The sequence below is a fragment of the Paramisgurnus dabryanus genome, chromosome 9, assembly GCF_030506205.2.
Source record: "Paramisgurnus dabryanus chromosome 9, PD_genome_1.1, whole genome shotgun sequence".
NCBI classification, from domain to species: domain Eukaryota; kingdom Metazoa; phylum Chordata; class Actinopteri; order Cypriniformes; family Cobitidae; genus Paramisgurnus; species Paramisgurnus dabryanus.
The window spans coordinates 20,497,832-20,516,314 of NC_133345.1; the positions used below are offsets into that span (position 1 = coordinate 20,497,832).

At 38.7% G+C, this 18,483-nt stretch overlaps 1 protein-coding gene across 1 annotated transcript in view; it reads right to left on the reverse strand.

Moving 5' to 3' along the window:
- Positions 1 to 18,483, reverse strand: part of luzp2 (leucine zipper protein 2) — a 137,886-nt gene that overhangs the window by 51,118 nt on the left and 68,285 nt on the right. Inside the window, exon 2 of the mRNA XM_065283062.2 lies at positions 373 to 484. Within this exon, the coding sequence (XP_065139134.1) occupies positions 373 to 484 (112 nt within the window). The remainder of the gene's footprint in view (positions 1 to 372; positions 485 to 18,483) is intronic.

Genomic DNA, 18,483 nt, shown 5'->3' on the forward strand with positions numbered 1-18,483 from the left:
ATACACAAATACACAAAACTGTAACATAAAAAACTTATGTTTTTACTAAATAAGTTCAATATACAAAAAGCACTTACATCTGAATCATAAAGGGGTCAACAGAATATAAAAGCAAGACATGATAGGAGTAGAAAAATCAGAGTAGAAAGATCAGAGTACAAGTGACGCCATACAGTATAAATACATTACAGGTGCAACAGCTCAGAGTGCCTACAAAGTGTTAGACTTGACACCTCTAATGTTTGTGTCCTTACAGCACTGCAAAAATCTGCTATTCTACAGGCATTAAGTTATGTAACAAAGATGCACTTTCATTTAAAAGTTTAAGCAACAAACTTTATATCAAGCATGTGGGGGAGGAAACAGTCCTACCTGCAGGTTACCCTTGATGCTGTCCAGTTCTTTTGATGTCTTAGAAAGTTGTCGTAAAATGCCCGTCCTCTCTGTAAATACCTCCCTCAGCTTCTTTTCCAGGCCCTCATAGCTACAGAAAGGGAAAAGAAATAGAAAGATGAACACTTTAAATCTATGGCATGTCTAGCAAGTTCATTCTGCTTTAAGAGGAGAGCGGAGGATATGAAGCTATTGTGAATGAATGATGGATGATTTCCAAAACTCACACATTCAGAATCATATTGAAAAGTTTAAAACAGAACTTGTGGCTTGATTTTTTCAAAGATTTTTTTTCACATTTTAGTCACATATTGTCATTTAAAAAGATAGTTATAAACAAACATAGAAATTTAATTAAATGCCTATTTGAGTCTCTTGTTTCAGAGAAGTAATGTGATCAGTCAGTACATTTAAAGGCGGGGTGCATGATCTCTGAACGCCAATGTTGACATTTGAAATCAACTAAACAAACACGCCCCTATCCCAATAGAATCTGGACCTTCTTTTGGTAGACCCGCCCCAAACAAACGCAACCCAGGCAACGATGTTGTTTAGTAGACACGCCCCTTACTGCTGATTGGCTGCAAGTGTGTTTTGGTTTTCGGCCGACTCCCTTTTCCAAAGAGTTTCTCAAAAATTGTGGAGCCTGCCTTTTAAGCTATTTAAAGAGCAAGTGAATTACAGCTTAACCACATTTATAAGAAATACAAATTTTGTATGTAGATAAGTAACTTAAGCTGCATGCATACATACTTGATCAAAACAATTATTCTTTTGACAATCAATCGTCCAGCAAAATTTCCCAACCGTGATGGTCCCAGATGTGCTGTACCTCAATGTCAGTGGTTCTCAAACTTTTTCCGCATGCGGCCCCCCTTGTGTACGGTGCATTCCTTCGCGGCCCCCCAAAGAAAATTTAACAAAAAACTGTTCTAAAATGTAACATTTTAATTAAGCAAAACATTAAGTTATACAAAGTAGTGCTGTTGGTTAGTAGCCTTATTTTTTAGGTTTAATTACACAGAATTCATGATAAATGAATGTATTTTATAAAATTTCATAAAACTGGGGCCCCCCTGGCACCATCTCGCGGCTCCCTGGGGTCCCCGGACCCCAGTTGGAGAACCACTGCTCTATGTCACTGTAAATGTTCAAATTGTGTTCAACATACACAGACACTGTGTTGAATTACAAAACACCTGGCATCACCTCAAAAATATGCATGTGTCTATGCACTTTTGGATAACATTAAATGCTTTCCCAACCCCAAAAAAGTCACAGCTGTGCACAGAACACAAGGAATAAATATACAGATATAATGTGATGTGATTTTTCTTTTGTCATTGTCCCGAATACAAATCATAAATAAGTTACGCAGAGAGCAGTCAAACACATTCAACAAAAGCCTTTGCCAGCGTATCCCAAGCTGAACCTTTATGTCAAAGAATTAACACATCAACAACCAAAGCAAGACGTACATCTACCATATGAGAGTAACACGTGCGATATAAATAAATCATGCTGGATTGCATCCTGCCTATAAAACTCCTACTGAGTGATGTCTGAAACCGATGAAAAGTTTGCGCTATAAATGACAGACAGCAATGAAAAAAGAATCATGACCACTTTACTCAACTTATTCATTATCCAATAGAGTCAGGCTCATCTAGGGCAGACCTTTAAGAGGTCAATAAATTGAGTCGGGCTCGAGATACAAACGGCTCCGTCATCGGATGGCCTCGTGATCCGCTCCCTGCATACAAGGGGATGGGGAATAAATTGGTCATTACTGTCATGGGTTGATAATTATGCCATGACCTCTTTTGACACCGCTGTTTTGGCAGGCTCTATAAGGGGAGAGAGCACAAAAAAGTGCTCTAATGAGAATCAGGCTGTCAGACAAACAGGCTTGTAATCGCATGCTGCTCACTTTGGCTTGTTGTTGCCAGCGATCGCATAATTCTGATTAAAGCCCCGCCACGTGAAGAGTGACGATAAACCATGATCCCACTTGAAGAAAAGATGTTTAAATGTGAAGATCTGACAGAAAGTATCTGCATGGTGACGCTCTCCGGAAGAAACGATTGCTCGGTTATGAAGGGAACTTCGAATAACAGCACATGACAAGCAGAGAAGCAACCACACATACGCACGAGCTCATTAGAAAGAACCTCCCTACCCATCCCGTAGGTCTCTGTGGTCGGATTTAAATGATATAAAACTGATCTTCCTCTGTAATGAAGAAGTGCTGAGCCCTGGTCATTAATGTGGAAAGTGCTGAGTTTCACAAGCCGCTGCTATAGCTCGGTATGGATGTATACACTGAGGATCAGATGGAGAGAGACTAGGCTTTAGCCAACCCGGCAGGACCGATCACTCTCATCTTCCATTAGAGACTGTGGGTCTGAGCTCTCTGTGTAGAGCTAATGGCTTTATAGGGCAATTTTATGTGCTTTTAGAATGATATAATCCCATATGAAATGGAAATTGTAGCCCTCGGTAAATCAGATGAAACTAGCGCAGCTTGTTTTCAGAAGATGAATATTGCTGTATGGACATTTGAGATGTTTGAGATGTACAGTTAATTATAATAATATGTTTTTTATTAAAAATCAATTTATATCAGTAACTTTTTAGATTCGAATTAGACCTTGTTATGTAACAAACTTTACAAAAAAGTCATGACCATTCTTGGACTATGCGGTTTATACCACCAACCTCCCAGACTATTCATACTTTTCACTTCGGTGTATTTTTAAGGTTTTAACTGCAGTTTGACTTTAAAGTGTAAAAGTTTAAGATGTGTTTAAGCCTTTACGCTAAAGTACTTTTGGAGATGTATATTTGTGTTCAATCCTAATTTCTATTTCGAAATTTTAAAAACCATAGTTCAGAAGCTCTGCTTAAAGGGACCCTCCACTTTTTTGAAAATATGCTCATTTTCCAGCTCTCCCCTAGAGTTAAACTATTTTGGAATGCATTTACCCAATCTCCGGGTGTGCGCTAGCACTTTTAGCATAGCTTAGCATAATCCATTGAATCAGATTAGACCATTAGCATCACGCTAAAAAATAACCAAAGAGTTTCGATTTTTTCAAGGACTTTGCTGCTGTAACATGGCGGCAGAATGAGAGTATTGTTCCTAGCCATATCTGCCTACAAAATCACAACTTTTAATTTTCCTTCGGTCTTAGTACACGATGTAATTACAGAAGAGTAAAGTTTTAAATAGGAAAAAAATACTTCTTTTTTAAGGCGCAATGCTAATGGTCTAATCAGATTCTATGGATTATGCTAAGCTATGCTAAGAGTGGTATCGCCAGACCTGGAGATCAGCTGAACGGATTCCCAAACTGTAAGAATCAAATGTTTAACTCTAGGGCAGCTGGAAAATGAGCATATTTTCAAAAAAAAGTGGAGTGTCCCTTTAAACGTCTGCCTTTTAACATCATGTTGGTGGGTTATGTGGGATGTAATATGCTGAATATATTTTCTGCATGATTTTCAGTGATGTCAGTTTTACATTAAATATGAATGAGAGGAAAAAGAAAGGGGAAAGTAATAAAAAGGAAAGCACTGACTGTAACACTGTTGAGAAAAACAGCTTTACCACTATTAAACGAGCTGTAGCTTTGTGTTCAAGACTGGCAGCGTTTTCTATATCCATAGCATTTGGTTAAAATTTTATATCAAGTCCCCAGGCTCTTTTGTTCTTTGAGTCGAGAAGAGGAGTTTGTGAGGAGTCAGCAGCCTGCTAAAATTCAGCCAGGCCACTGTAGTGTCAGCCTCAGACACACCTCCGCATACCACCCACAGTCCATTCATTAACCAGTTGATGCATACTGCACACAGAACAGGAAAAGGTTTTCGCCATTGTAAACTTATCCAACTGAGCACAAAAGTACTGATTCATGCACAGTGCATTCAATGCAACAGATAAGAAATGTCATATCAAAATGCCAGGATAACAAGGTCTTTTTTATCCAAGACCAAAAAATCTAAAGTATGCCATCCATAGTAATTTAATATCTCTGTATTATTAGTGTACTTGTTGCGTACATAGTGGACATGTGTTTGTATGTTAAGAATATCCATTTGTGTCTCACTCAAATTGGGTCCAATTTCTAAGCTTCCCAATATTGTTAAGGAGTCCCCAACAACAGGTTTAAATTCATGCAAGGTCAAAAAACACAGTAAATTTCTCAAAATATGAATGTAATATTACCCCATTTTTAAGAGATCCCCAAACGTTCAAAGATTCAGTCTGCCTAAACCCCACCTTTTGCTAGCCTACTCTGTTCTGATTGGTCAATTGACACAGTCTCCGCACAGTCCAACAATAGTGCAACATGCATTGGCCTAGTGGTAACGTGACTTACTGACAAGACATTAGGGGGCGTGCACACCAAAGCTTTTATGCCCATGGCCACCATATGTTTTCAATTGTTTCCAATGGAAGTGCAGCATTTTTCAAAAAAGCCAGCAGCTAGCTTTTTTCGCCCTGAAAGCCGACGCTCTGGGTTTCTCCGCGCTCAGCGCTGAAAGTTGAAAAATATTCAACTTTGGGTGAAAAGCTCAGCTCATCAAGGTCATTTCTCACACGGTCGCCAATCACATTGAATGAGGGGCAGGACAAATATCACGACAACCAACCGGTGAATCGTACAACAACAGATAAACAAAGCAGAAGTATCACAGCAATCAAAGCGCTCAGCTGAAGAATGCTGGCAGCTGGCTGAAATAAAGGATGATTTGGTAGTGATAACAACACAAACTTGCCTTTACAGCTGAAAACACAGTGTCTTCTCGACATTAACTAGCAGACATGTCTGTGAGCAGGTCACGGTTTTCGTTTCTCAAGGGGGAAGACTGCAAGGAAAGGCAAGGCAAGCCAAAGCAAGTTTATTTGTATAGCACATTTCACACATAGGTCATTTAAAGTGCTTTACATTGAAATGAGAAAACAATATATACTGTAAGAGGAAAAAATATGTAAAAATTATTTAGGCGGAAAATACACAAAGTATTACCTTTATACGTACAGTAGACAGACAACAGGTGGGAGATTCGAAAATAATATTACTCGTAAAGACTCCCTACTTTAAAAGTCAATAACTTTATTAATTGTGCAATTTTTGGTTTAACTACTTTGCACATCATTTACATTGATGGACAGCTATATGACACACTGCAATATACGTAATTTTCCATATAGGATCTGTCTGACACTTTAATACTTGGACCAAAACTGGGAACCCTCCTGAGCTATGAAAGCACACCCTCTGAGCAATAAAAATATCCCTCGGGCTGAAAGTGGTATGACTAATTCAACAAGATTCGTTTCAAAAGTGCTCAGTTTTAGTAAGCAGAAGATATAGTCTTTCCGGTGCAAAAAAAAATGTATGAAACAAAATTCCAGAAAGCTATGAAATGCATGGATGCCCAAAATCATTTGTTCAGCTAAAGTTCAAATTAGGGCACTTGTCATTCCCACTATAACAGTGCACGTATAATCTCTTTCTATGAGACTGAGCTTAAAGAGGGTGTGAAATTTCCAATTCATGTTGCCATGTGCAGACAAGGTCTGTAAAATCCCATTCCACGTTGAGATGCAATGAAACACTCATCTATAATTTTACTACGCAATGAGCATCTGAAAACAGACTGTGGTCAGTTCACTCCAGTGCACTGTTTTATTACACCGCAATCGCTCTGCATTTCTGCAATACCGCTTGTGTTTAAACATCATGTTTGATTCATAATTGCCTGATACCTCATTTAGAATTTACCCCACTCCAAATCGTAAAATTGCAATATAATCCATAATAAATTATTAAGCATTTCATTCAGGCATACAGGTGTGAATACTGTAGATATGGACCGACCGAAGCCTGCGTGTCCAATTAAATCCTATTTAAATAAATTTACCGAGGTATTTTTAGAGGGTAGAGGGACTGTTTGCCATAGATATGTTGTGACACTTTTTCAACCTCTAGACATGTGATATGATTCTCTCCAACTGCTCTCTTGTCTAGTGAAATGTTAAGCTGTTTTATAATGCCCAGCTGGAGGTGTCTAGGGCAACCTGTGCTACAGCTTGTCTATTTGTGTTGCTGCAGGATCTGGAGGAATTTGTAGGCTATTTAATACCTGGAATACATTGTTCCTCTCTGCACGCTGCATAATAGAGAGGCAGAATAGGGAAGACACTCAGCTGATGTATTCTAATGCAATGGCTTATAAACTCGGTCCTTGAAAGCACTCTTGGACTATATTTCACACTGTCTAATACAGGTGTTTTTGTCTTTATTTGTCCTGTTTGCTGCTTTTTACAGTTCATGATTGTCACTTGTGAAAAGGCTGGAGACTGTGTGCATTGGTGTGGTGTCATCACTGAATCAGTGTTGGTGTGATGTCATCAGTTAATCAGTGTAATGTGATGTCATCAATCAGTGAGTGTTGTTCTGATGTCATCAGTGAAATGGAGGGGTTCATTGTAATGTTACATTTGAGGGGTATGAAACACAGTAGGCAGTCAATCACTGTTGTCGTTATGTAATCAATCCATCAGTGTTGTCGTGATGTCATAAGTCCATCAGTCTTGCAATGATGTCACCAGTTAATCTGTATCAACGTGATGTCATCACTTAATCAGTGTTGTCATGATGTTATCAATTAATTAGTGTTGTTATGATGCCATCAGTTAATCTGTATAAATGTATGTCATCATTCAATCAGTGTTGTCATGATTTCATCAATTAATATGTATCAACACGTGGTCATCACTCAATCAGTGAGTGCGTTTACATGCACAGTCTTACACCGATTATGCTTAATAAACTGATAACACGTGGGGTCATGTAAACGCGTAAAACTGTTTTCTTTAATCAGGGAAAGCTCATAAACGGCGTAAGCAAAAACCGATCGGCACAGGTAGTTTTTTGCTCATTACGCCGATTTCGCGTGGCATGTAAACACCTTAACCGGCTTTCTCACGGTTTTGTCCATGTGCGCAAGTCTCTGCATATGAAAGATAAACGTCACACGCGGAAGTAAGCGCAAAGTAGCGCATAAAAATCTCCGCTCGACAAAAGCAGTTGGCAGAGAAACTGTTAAAATAGAAGCTCATGTTACATTTACAGGTTCTGCACACACGAGAAGAGATACAACAGTACAGCTTAAGACAGATATGCCACTGGGCCCTATCTTGCAGCCAACGCAATTGACTTTGTCAGTTTTTCCCTCCACAGACGCACGTCGGCAAACTAGGGAATGAACTTGCACTCCCTGGGCGGTTCAGTGCAAAAAAGGAGGCGTGTTCCGGCGCAAACCATCCCTGGTGCTATTTTGCAGTTTCAAAAAACAATTGCGCCACTGACCAGAAAAAAAAAGTTTAAAGTCAGTGGCGCGTTGCGCGTTGTTCATTATGCTATTTTAAGGGCGCATGCTTGACCATAATGTATAGCGTGCACAATGCGCACACACTTTGCATCTAATCTACACAGATGCAACAGTTATTTTTGCAAATCATAAATTGTTACACTTAAAAATATTAATACACGAGATAAGGGGAATCATAGTGGTGAGCATTGTGGTGATAGTTTTTATTTATTGTGTGGCTGCGTTAAAAAATTCGCATGCAAATAAGGATTAAAATATTTTCATAAGTTTGTTGTGTGGCTGTATTACGTATATTTTATGTACATAATAATTAAAATGTTTTCATAAGAAACCTTAATGTATATGAACTTGATTTGTAAGAGTACTTTGGGGTTGGACCTTGGTTGCGTTTCTTGGGTTCGATTTCAAAGCCCCCAAACCCTTTCAGCGGTGAGGGTGGACGCAGCGATGTCCTCTGCTGGCGTCAGGTCCTGTGCAGATCCACCTCCCGTTACACGGTGTGCCAGATTTATGCTGGCAAGCTTGGGATTCCACCGTCTCCTGACATCATTGTAGTGCTTGGCGCAACGATGGGGATGCCAGCTGATGAGACTGTGGCTATTTCCTCTCACGCCTGTTTAACCTACGCTGATTTGGGAAGGTTTCTCCTATCCCCATACAAAACAACTTCTCTGTCTTTGAGTGCTCTTACAAGAACATCGGTCTCCTCGGCTGTAAACCGCTACTGGCGTGCGCCTGGTAAATCCGTCATAATAATAGCAACCCGCCATGGAACTTGCGCCCTTTCGTTTAAAGGAATAGTTCACTTTAAAATGAAAATTCTGTCATCATTTACTCATCCTCATGTTGTTCTAAACCTGTATGAATTTCTTTTTTCTGATGAACACAAAAGAAGATATTTTGAGAAATGATGGATAACACACAGCAGTAAGTGACCATAGACTTCCATAGTAGGAATAAAAAAATATGATGGAATTTAATGGGTACCGTCAACTGTGTGCTTACAATCATTTATCAAAATATTTTCTTAGTCATTTATCACAATACTTCCAAAATATTTTTTTCCTACTATGGAAGTCAATGGTCACTTTCTGCTGTGTGTTTACCATCATTTCTCAAAATTTCTTCTTTTTTGTTCATCAGAAAAAAGAAATTCATACAGGTTTAGAACAACATGAGGATGAGTAAATTATGACAGAATTTTCATTTTAAAGTGAACTATCCCTTTAAAGGGAATGTTGGATAGCGTTCTGATTGGTTTATTTGATGTTACGCCCAAACCACACCTATGAATAATGAACCTACTTCAGACCAACCTCTTATTGATTTGCGCCCGGCGCAAGAGTTATTTCTCACGACGGGAAAATAGCAACAGTGCCCAAGATCCACCCACAAACTCACTTGCGCTATGCGCTTCGTACTTGCATTTCAGATCGTTTAAATAGGGCCCATTGACTTTTTGAATGACTATTGTGTACTACAGGTGGTGACGTCACTGCCTGCAAGAAAACTGATAAGTCTTCAAGTTCCATGTAAACGCAGTTGTCTGCAAAGCCGGCTTATTGATTTGCATGTAAACGCATGAAAACAGTTTTCTGTAATAAGCAGATTTTTGATAGTTATCCGCTTATTCTGTGCATGTAAACGTACTCAGTGTTGTCATGATGTCATCTATAAATTGGTGTTGTTATGATGTCATCAATTAATCTGTATCAATGTGTGGTCATCATTCAATCAGTGTTGTTATGATTGCATCAATTAATTGGTGTTATTATGATGTCATCAATTAATCTGTATCAACATGTGGTCATCACTCAATCAGTGTTGTCATGATGTCATCAATAAATTGGTGTTGTTATGATGTCATTAGTTAATCTGTATAAACGTATGGTCATCATTCAATCAGTGTTGTCATGATTTCATCAATTAATAGGTGGTGTTATGATGTCATCAATTAATCTGTATCAACATGTGATCATCATTCAATCAGTGTTGTCATGATGTCTTCAATAAATTGGTGTTGTTATGATGTCATCAATTAATCCTAATCAATGAGTGGTCATCACTTAATCAGTGCTGTCATGATGTCATCAGGTAATTGATGTTGTTATGATGCCATCAGTTAATTTGTATCAATGTGTGTTCATAACTTAATCTGTGCTGTCATGATGTCATCAATTAATTAGTGTTGTCATGTTGACATTTAACTGTGGCTGTAAAGTCATAAGTCACATGAGGATGGCTCAGGTACAGTTTAAGCACCCATAAGCATAGATGGCAGATTTCAAAACTGACAAAGAATTGAGAGAGAGAGAGAGAGAGAGAGAGAGAGAGAGAGAGAGAGAGAGAGAGAGAGAGAGAAACAGAACACTACTTAAAGATTATGGATCTTGCTAGTTTTGTATAATTCGCTTCCGCTTGTTTTGAATGGTTGTATGTAAAACACAAATACATCGAGTTCAAAATAAAAACTATTTTATTACGAGGCACAGCAACTCAACATCCTAAGGCTTTCAGTTATTAAAAATTGTTGGTTTATGCAAGTGAAGAGGAACCAAATGTGGCACATTAATCTCCTTCGTTTTTAGCTTTGGTCTGAGGGTTATTTTATGCTATCAGTAATCTTGCTTAGCAGCAATGTGCAAATTTCTGTAAGAAGGATAGTTTGGTTTAATCACTGACTCTCCCTCTTCACCCACGCTGAATTTTTTTTGTTTTGTGTGCATTAACAGATTCCAAAAAATCTTCTTATCAGGATCACAATTAGCTTTAAATATATTATGTGGGTGAAAATACAAGCTGTAAGTAATCCTCATTTATAAAGCGTGCATACACACAAAATGGGCATTGAAATGTGCTTAAGCAATTTTCCACACACATTTTATAAAAAAATTGCTGTAAATAAGTGCGGACTCTTTAGACTAGAGATAGGCATGAATACATGATTGCTCGAGGAACGTTTACATATTTTTGTGGTTATGACGGCATTTGGATGTCTGGTTAGCGTTATAAGCACCTGTGGTAGTAAAGATGGATCCGTGTTAGACGTTGTGTTCAGATACGGAGATCGGCGTATGACATCAGTAACGTTACCATGCATGATTCAAAAACAAACAGATGTTCTTGAAAATAAAGTTTTATTTGAGTGTTTTTAATAAAATAATTTCATTTTCACCATGACGTATACGCCCCGCTCTCGTTTTTCAGACCTATGGATTAATCAAAAAAAAAAAATTACATACATGCACATCCCTTCTTTAGACCATGTTTACGCACTCTCTTAGTGGTTTTGTACCGTCATATGAATTAAAAATGCATATTGAAATGATATGCATACGATATCATGCATAGTAAAACTAGGGGTTGTACTCTAGATGGTTGTTTCGTGAGGAGATGAGGTGAAGATGCACGCACACAGAGTCTTCCACTGTATTAAGAAAATTTTGTGTAATTTCTAGTGTATGCATGGTTTTACAAATCTGAACACTTTTCGCCAAATCTGCCTTGTACTGTATGTGTACGCACATTAAAAGGATAACAGTTTTATAAAAAGGCACTCCTGATGCTTTGAAACAACCCTTGGTATTTCTTTGAAGTAAAAAACAGTACAAGAATGCAAGTTTCACAAATCATAGTTGTTTGTAATAGTGATCAATCAGAAAAGGAAAAAAGCTATGAGTGATGTTTGGAAATCATCCAGCACCATACGGGGCCAAGAGCAGTTCAGCATGCAACACTGCGATTTCATCCCACAAATCACAGCTTAATGTGCCATACTGACCAAACATGACGGATTGCCCCACTAACATTGTGGAGAAAAAAGTCACAGGAGGTAAACAAATCACAACATGCTGCACAATATTTGACTTCTATGAATATCTACAGCCAGATTTACAGTCGATTCACTTCAACTATGACTGTTCTTATCTTAAATTGTAATCTTGTTATGCAAAATCAACCGGCAGAGGTTACTTCCCCGTGTATGCATTTTAATTATGTCGCATGGATTACCGATACGGTAGAGTCTCTGTTTCATTCCAAAGGGCAACATTAAAAATCAATCCCTTTCCATTACCACAGATACCTGTATTGACCGGCTTGCAGCATTTTGGTGTTCTCACATATGAAAAAAGACAGCAATCTGACATACCCCGCGAAGACAAAAGAATGACCTTTCGGGCTTAGCTGTGTAAGGAAGGGTAAAGTGTCGCTGTGGGATGGTTCAGGGCCTCCACGCTCCAAAGGCAATTTCAAACAGACCGGGAAGCGCGTGTAGACACCTCTCCAGTGAAGCGTTTACAGAGCGCTCCCCAGGCTGAACAATCCTTCGTGGGTATTTGATTTGATTTTCTTTTGTGCCGTTTCGTGTCATTAAAATAGAAGGAAAATATTTACCGATCAAAACAAGCTGCATAACTGACCTGAATTACTTAAAATGGCAATTTGTTTTATTGAAAGACGCAGAGTGGAGAGAGAGAGGCATTTACAGACGATCAACAAATCAAACTCTGAACACTTCACTTGCATTTGATAGACATACAGAGTGAAACAGGGACTTTTACCGGGATGTCCAAATTAGATGTTGTTGGAATTGTCAAGATTTTCTCTTACTATTTAAAACAAAAAATCTTTATAGCTATGTATGTAGCTCAAACAGCAGAGCAACACCAAGGTCACAGGTTTGATTCTCGTGGAATGCATGAACTGATAAAATGCATCACTTGAATGCAGCGCACGTCGCTTTGGACGAACGCGTCTGCCAAATGCATGGATGTAAATATAAATAACCTAGGACAGCTCACTTTGAAATGTGGGACACTGATTTAGAGAGGCCTAGATCAGCCTTATTTATGCAGGCAAAGCCTCTTTAAGCAAATCCGAGAGAAAGAGAGAGAGGGTTAATGACTGAGAGAGAAAAAGAGATGACGAGAGATGACTGACAGATTAGTTTATAGATGTGTTGTTACCAGGGGCACGGTAGCACAATATATATATGCTGACTATATGGTTATAACGGCTAAACATTGAAATAATGTGACCCTACACGTGGAAACACATCTAAAGTCTTTATTTTGTGTGATTTATTGTTTTCAGTGTTATTAAATCATTATAAATAATGCAAATAACATTTTGTGAAAATATTACCTTGATATCTTTAATACTAACTGAGTATAGTCAAAGTTTGAAATGAAATTGAAATATATAAAATAAAATATAAATATATAAAAATAAAACTAATAATAATAAAAACTAATTCAGCTCAATTTATAATTTATTAAATTTATTTTTAATTGATTATTCAAGTTGAGTAAACATAAATATTGAAGTGCAACAAGGAATATACAGTGTTTATGACTTTTTTCATGTGAAATAATTTGATTTTCCGAACTATTCTGCTGTGTTTAATGACATCAGGACAACCCAGCAAGAACATCACATCAGTGTCTCATATTGCCCTAACTCACCCTATTAGGTTATCAGATAGACTGGGATTGCATGTTTGATTTTCAGTTACAAAAAAAGGCTAAATGGTCCTTTTTTATTGCTTTTTGCACACTAGGGACCTAGGAGAGAAGTATTAACATCAGTTCATAATCCCGAGTGCTGATGTTACCAAGAATATTACTACAGTATTTCTTTGTGGGGAATAATTGTATTTCCAAGATGCACAGAATCAAGGAGCGTTCAATCCATTTACATCAATTTGGATTAAATGAAAGTGATAAGATGGTCTCGGACGGTAGCCTAAATTACATGAGGCCCAAGAACATGAGCAATAAAAAACGATTCACCACGGCTTATAATGAAGTGCTTTGCGTCGTCTTGTCGTGTGTCGCCTCATTAGTGAGCCGCTGCCCAAGGTAAGCACTATGAAGCACTGGGGTCAAATATGAGAGCGGTTTTATGTATCATTTACCTAATCAAACCTCTTCGGCAGATGGTTACAAGTTATGTCAAATGAAAGACTAAATTCATGTTGGCCCTGCTGGTCAGGAAACATCTTTATTACATTTCTAATGATACCAGCAGTTATTTCTCCTTCTCGTAAAAGGATTTTGTAATGCTTTGTTTGTTCATTGTTAACACATGGCACGTAGCAGAACTAAATAAGCATGCCAATCATTACCGCCTATGGGGAATTAGACTCAGGTGCAATGTTTTCTCGCAGAGCTTTAATTCAGAGTGCAAATAGAGAATCCAATGTCCCTGCTTACCACCTATACGCTCATGGAAGTGTTTGGGCAATCGCCGGAGAGTTCAATACAGTGCTGACTATTTATACTCTGAACAAATGCAGTCTTACAGGCTGAACGCATTTGCTCATCACTGCGACTGCACCTGGTTCCTTTGTGTGGAAAGTTATAAACCCTCATTGGCTGCATTATACTTTCAATGTTCATCGCAACTTCGCAATGACTGCGTGCCAAAAGGAGCAAAAAAGTTTTTAGTGAAATGGCAGTCATCTCGTCTGCTACAGAGACTGCCAGGGGTCGACCCGCATATCCAACCCTCATCCATCTTAGTGGAGTACTGCCTGCATGAGTTGTGCTTCTTCATACTATAAGCTACCAACTGCTGTGTTTGCCAGTGTTTGCAAAATGAAAATCCAAATGTTGATCCTAACCAATGATGATGATGAATAACAGCCCCTTCTCAATAGATCCATCTGCACAATCTGCATGCAATTGTGTAATTGTGTGTTTACATTCACAGTGACAGAGAGATAAGAAGAGAGAGAACGAGAGAGAGAGAGAGAGAGAGAGAGAGAGAGAGAGAGAGAGAGAGAGAGAGAGATGAAACATTAAAATGTCTGGGTGCATGTACAATTCTGTACATTTTTAAACAGAATGTTTTATTCTGAGTGTTCTCACCTTGCCTAGAGGCACCGGGAGGCTAAACATTTACATTAATGCATTTCACTTTGCTTTTATCCAAAGCGACTTAGTTACATTCAAGGTATACATTTTATCAGTTTTTGTATTCCCTGGTACATTTTGCACTTTTGCTCTACCAACTAAGTTATAGGAACACTTAGCCACATATTTCTTCAGAAAAACTTTATCATTTTATCATTGAATGCCAACATACATGGGAAATTGTTTCTCTCTGGCCGGTTGCACAAGACTAGTCTTAAAAGTTTATGTATTTTTTTTTTCTTAAAACTGTTTTAATGATGTTACATAAAAGGTAGATTGGTCTAATTCAATTCCAAATTGAAATACTGATTAGCTCTAACTAATTGCTAATTGGTCAGACTAGTTCGTAAGACACAGTCTTAACTTCACATCTATGTTTATGGAACCGGCATCTGTACTGTAGTTGATTACAGCATATGAATAATTTAATATGAATAATATGAAAAATTGCACACAGTTTCTTGCTGACGGTTGGTAATAGTTGATAAATTTAACTTTTCCCAAAACCTGTCGGGAGTAGGGCAACAACATAATCTCCATTCAAAATGTTTAACAAACACTTGTTCGGGCTTAAGTTGGCAAGTGCCGGTTCTCCACAACAGAGCAAATAGCTTTCTGTGCCTCCATGTCCACTTCAAACTACAACCGTATATTCGGCGCTTAGCGTCTACGTCACGGCTCTCAGCCCGCCCTCTCTTCGTTGATTGGACGGTTGTTTTGAGACCTGAGAAATACAGAGGCGTAATGAAATTTAGCGGAGGTACAAAGTCTGACGTAGTCAGGCTACCAGACATTTACTGTAAAAAAACTACACTGTACCAAATATCTTCATCAACACACTTTAAATATATGACATACACCAAAATGTATCAAATGCTTCGAAATTTATCACATGCAAATTCAATAAAAGCTGCTAGTGCAGCTGAAATCGCCATGGTTACTACTTGTATACAGATCTTTTAATACAGCTCCTTATCACCATTCCCATCTCTACTTACTAACTACTAACTGACTTCTTAGTGAAATCTATCTCATGGCAATTTCGTACATATTTTACGAGGTAAAATCGAAAGTGTACCCCGTGACATTGGGGTTAGGGGTGAGGTTAGTTTTTTTATGATAAACGTTATGATATGCTTTCTCGATATCAAGAACACATCCTGGTATTTCCATGCGTCCTCTGTACTTGCATTCTTGAGAATTGGAATTGAACTATGACGGTTAATGTTGATAAAGAGCAAGAACACAAGGACGCAAGATCACTGAAGATCGCATATTGAGAGACACCCTCAAGCCGAAAGTATACTAGGGACGTCTGCGTATGCGCGCCGTCCGCCTGACGTCAGCCAAAAAATTTGAGACCGCGCGGACAGTGCGCATTCAGTCTGCATACAACAGCGCATGTGCGTGAAAATATTTAGACCGGACACTCCACTATAAACAATTATACAAAGGAAAAAGACAGCATTTGCACACACACTATCGTTTTTCTTCTTTAAAGGAACAGTATGTAAGAAATGTATATAAATTAATCATAAAATGGCCCTGATATGTCACTAGACATTAAGAAATCATTTTCATTTCAAATACTTATATCACTGACAACAGTGGTCTGGCCAGGATATTGTCATTTAAAAAGTGGAGTTGCAGCAACTGATGTTTATGTTGTCATGTTGTGTATTGGCCACCAGTTGGGTGATTGCAGTACCAGCTTTAGCCACAAGTTTTGTGATTGCAATACCAGTTTTGACCACAATCCTACATACTGTTCCTTTAACTTTTACTTCTTCCAAGAACAGAAAGCTGTGGAGCATGTTTGTTAGCATAATGTTTGATGCCTGTTCTTTGTTGTCTTGTTGTTTGTTCTATACTGTGTTTGCAATGGTGGATCGGTTACTTTTCTTCACCTATCCTAATGTTTTAATGTACTATAAATGTCGCCAAATGAGTGCTGCCCTGACGGTCTATTAGAGTAATAATTTGAATAAGAAATCATTTGTATTGCGTATAGTGTCGAACGCGCCCATCCGCGTGTAGCCGTGGGGAGTATTCTTGGAAGGCTGCGCGGACGCGTGTGCACGCGAGCCGGATGCGGAAAAAAGGTATACCCCAGCCTTAAGTCTGTCAGATAAGAGAGACAAACAAAATGTGCAGAGCAGTGGGCCCCCAGTACCAGGATTGAGAACCACTGAGCTAAGTTAAGAAAAGTGTATCTGAAAAGATAAAATAACTGGCATTTATTTCTAATACAATTTTTCTCTCCATCTTTCACAAGGAAACATCAATTAAAACCATGTTGTGACAGAGTTCTGGCTGAACTACATGACAGTGCCGACAGTTGTGGGGGTTTCCTGTGAGCCTCAGACGGATATTTGTAGAGGCATATCCACTAAAGTAGGTGTCAGGAGCGGGGAATGTTGGAGGATGGGGTAATGGTTTCACTAATCTTGTATGTGCTAGACATCCCATTAAAGCTGTAGGGACAAGATGTCAAGGGAACAATCAGTGACCACTTAGAGCCACACAAAGCATGTGTCAGGGTTGTTTCTCATGTAGAAATGAGAATATCTCCTCGGGTTATGCTGTGATGTCCAGAGGAAAACTGTGTGGTCGAATTGGGTGTCAGCTACAGGTAAACGCTTGACGTCTGGATGTGTGGCAAATAGGGAAAACGCTGCTATAGGGAGTATTGCTTCTGTCTTTTGGTGTATGAATGTACTGCCCTAAGCCTGATGGGGTGAGTCCTACTCAAAGACTATTTGGAAAGGGATTCATAGCAACACAGGAGACTCTCACCTTTCAATGCACGATTGGTGCAGAAACTGATCAAGCACAAAAGTCATTTTGATTGCTTCAGAACGCTGAAATTCTCAAGAGGCTTTTAATATGACGATCCGCCAGTCCATCCCATGATAGTTGTCTGAGGGTACCTCTACTGGATTAAAAAAACGCGGCGTTTTAAACTGGCAATACCTGGGTGTCAGCGATAAGCATTCCCTGTCACCTGACAGCTGTTTATTAGGATTTGACAGTGTACCAACCTTTCAGGTTAATTCACACTCACAAGCTGTCATAATGATACGCAGCAGATGTGTGTGTGAAAGGGAGGTGAGGTTATAACCTCCTCAAATGTCTGGCAGAAACGAATCGAAGTTTGATATCATAAAACTGGCAGGACTTTTCATTGACAATAGCATTTTCAATTTCAGTGTTTGAACGGTGCTGCGCCACATAAATGAGGCAATCGATGCACTTTGAGCTTTCAGAATATCACATGCTCGGCATATTAAAAAGGACCGCCTGGATTTAACGTGTGATATAATTAAATAAAAAAGACTATGATCATTACAGATTCTCTTTCAAGTACAGTCCGTGGCCTGTTTTAATTCTGAATGGTCTTTAGTTAAAAAGATAAAAGCACTTTCATATTAAGGGAGGAGAGCTTTTGTTTTTATTATTTATTATTTCTGAAGTGCACTTTCGAAGAATTTGTTTACCATGTTATACTCACGAGCAACAATTATGGTAAAATAAATTCGAGAGAGACATGTCATGAGAAAATAAGTGAATCTTTATCACTTGTTGCACTTTCCTCTAATGGCACTTCTCCATTGCATAGTACCCCACGGTTTGGGTCGGGTCAGCTTACTGTTGGGGGCTTTTCCACTGGGTGCAGTGTGTTGTACCCAAAACTTTTTTGTTACCATCTCGCGAGCTGACACCAAAACGTGACGCGAAAACACTTTAGATCACTGATGTAGAGTCAGTGATC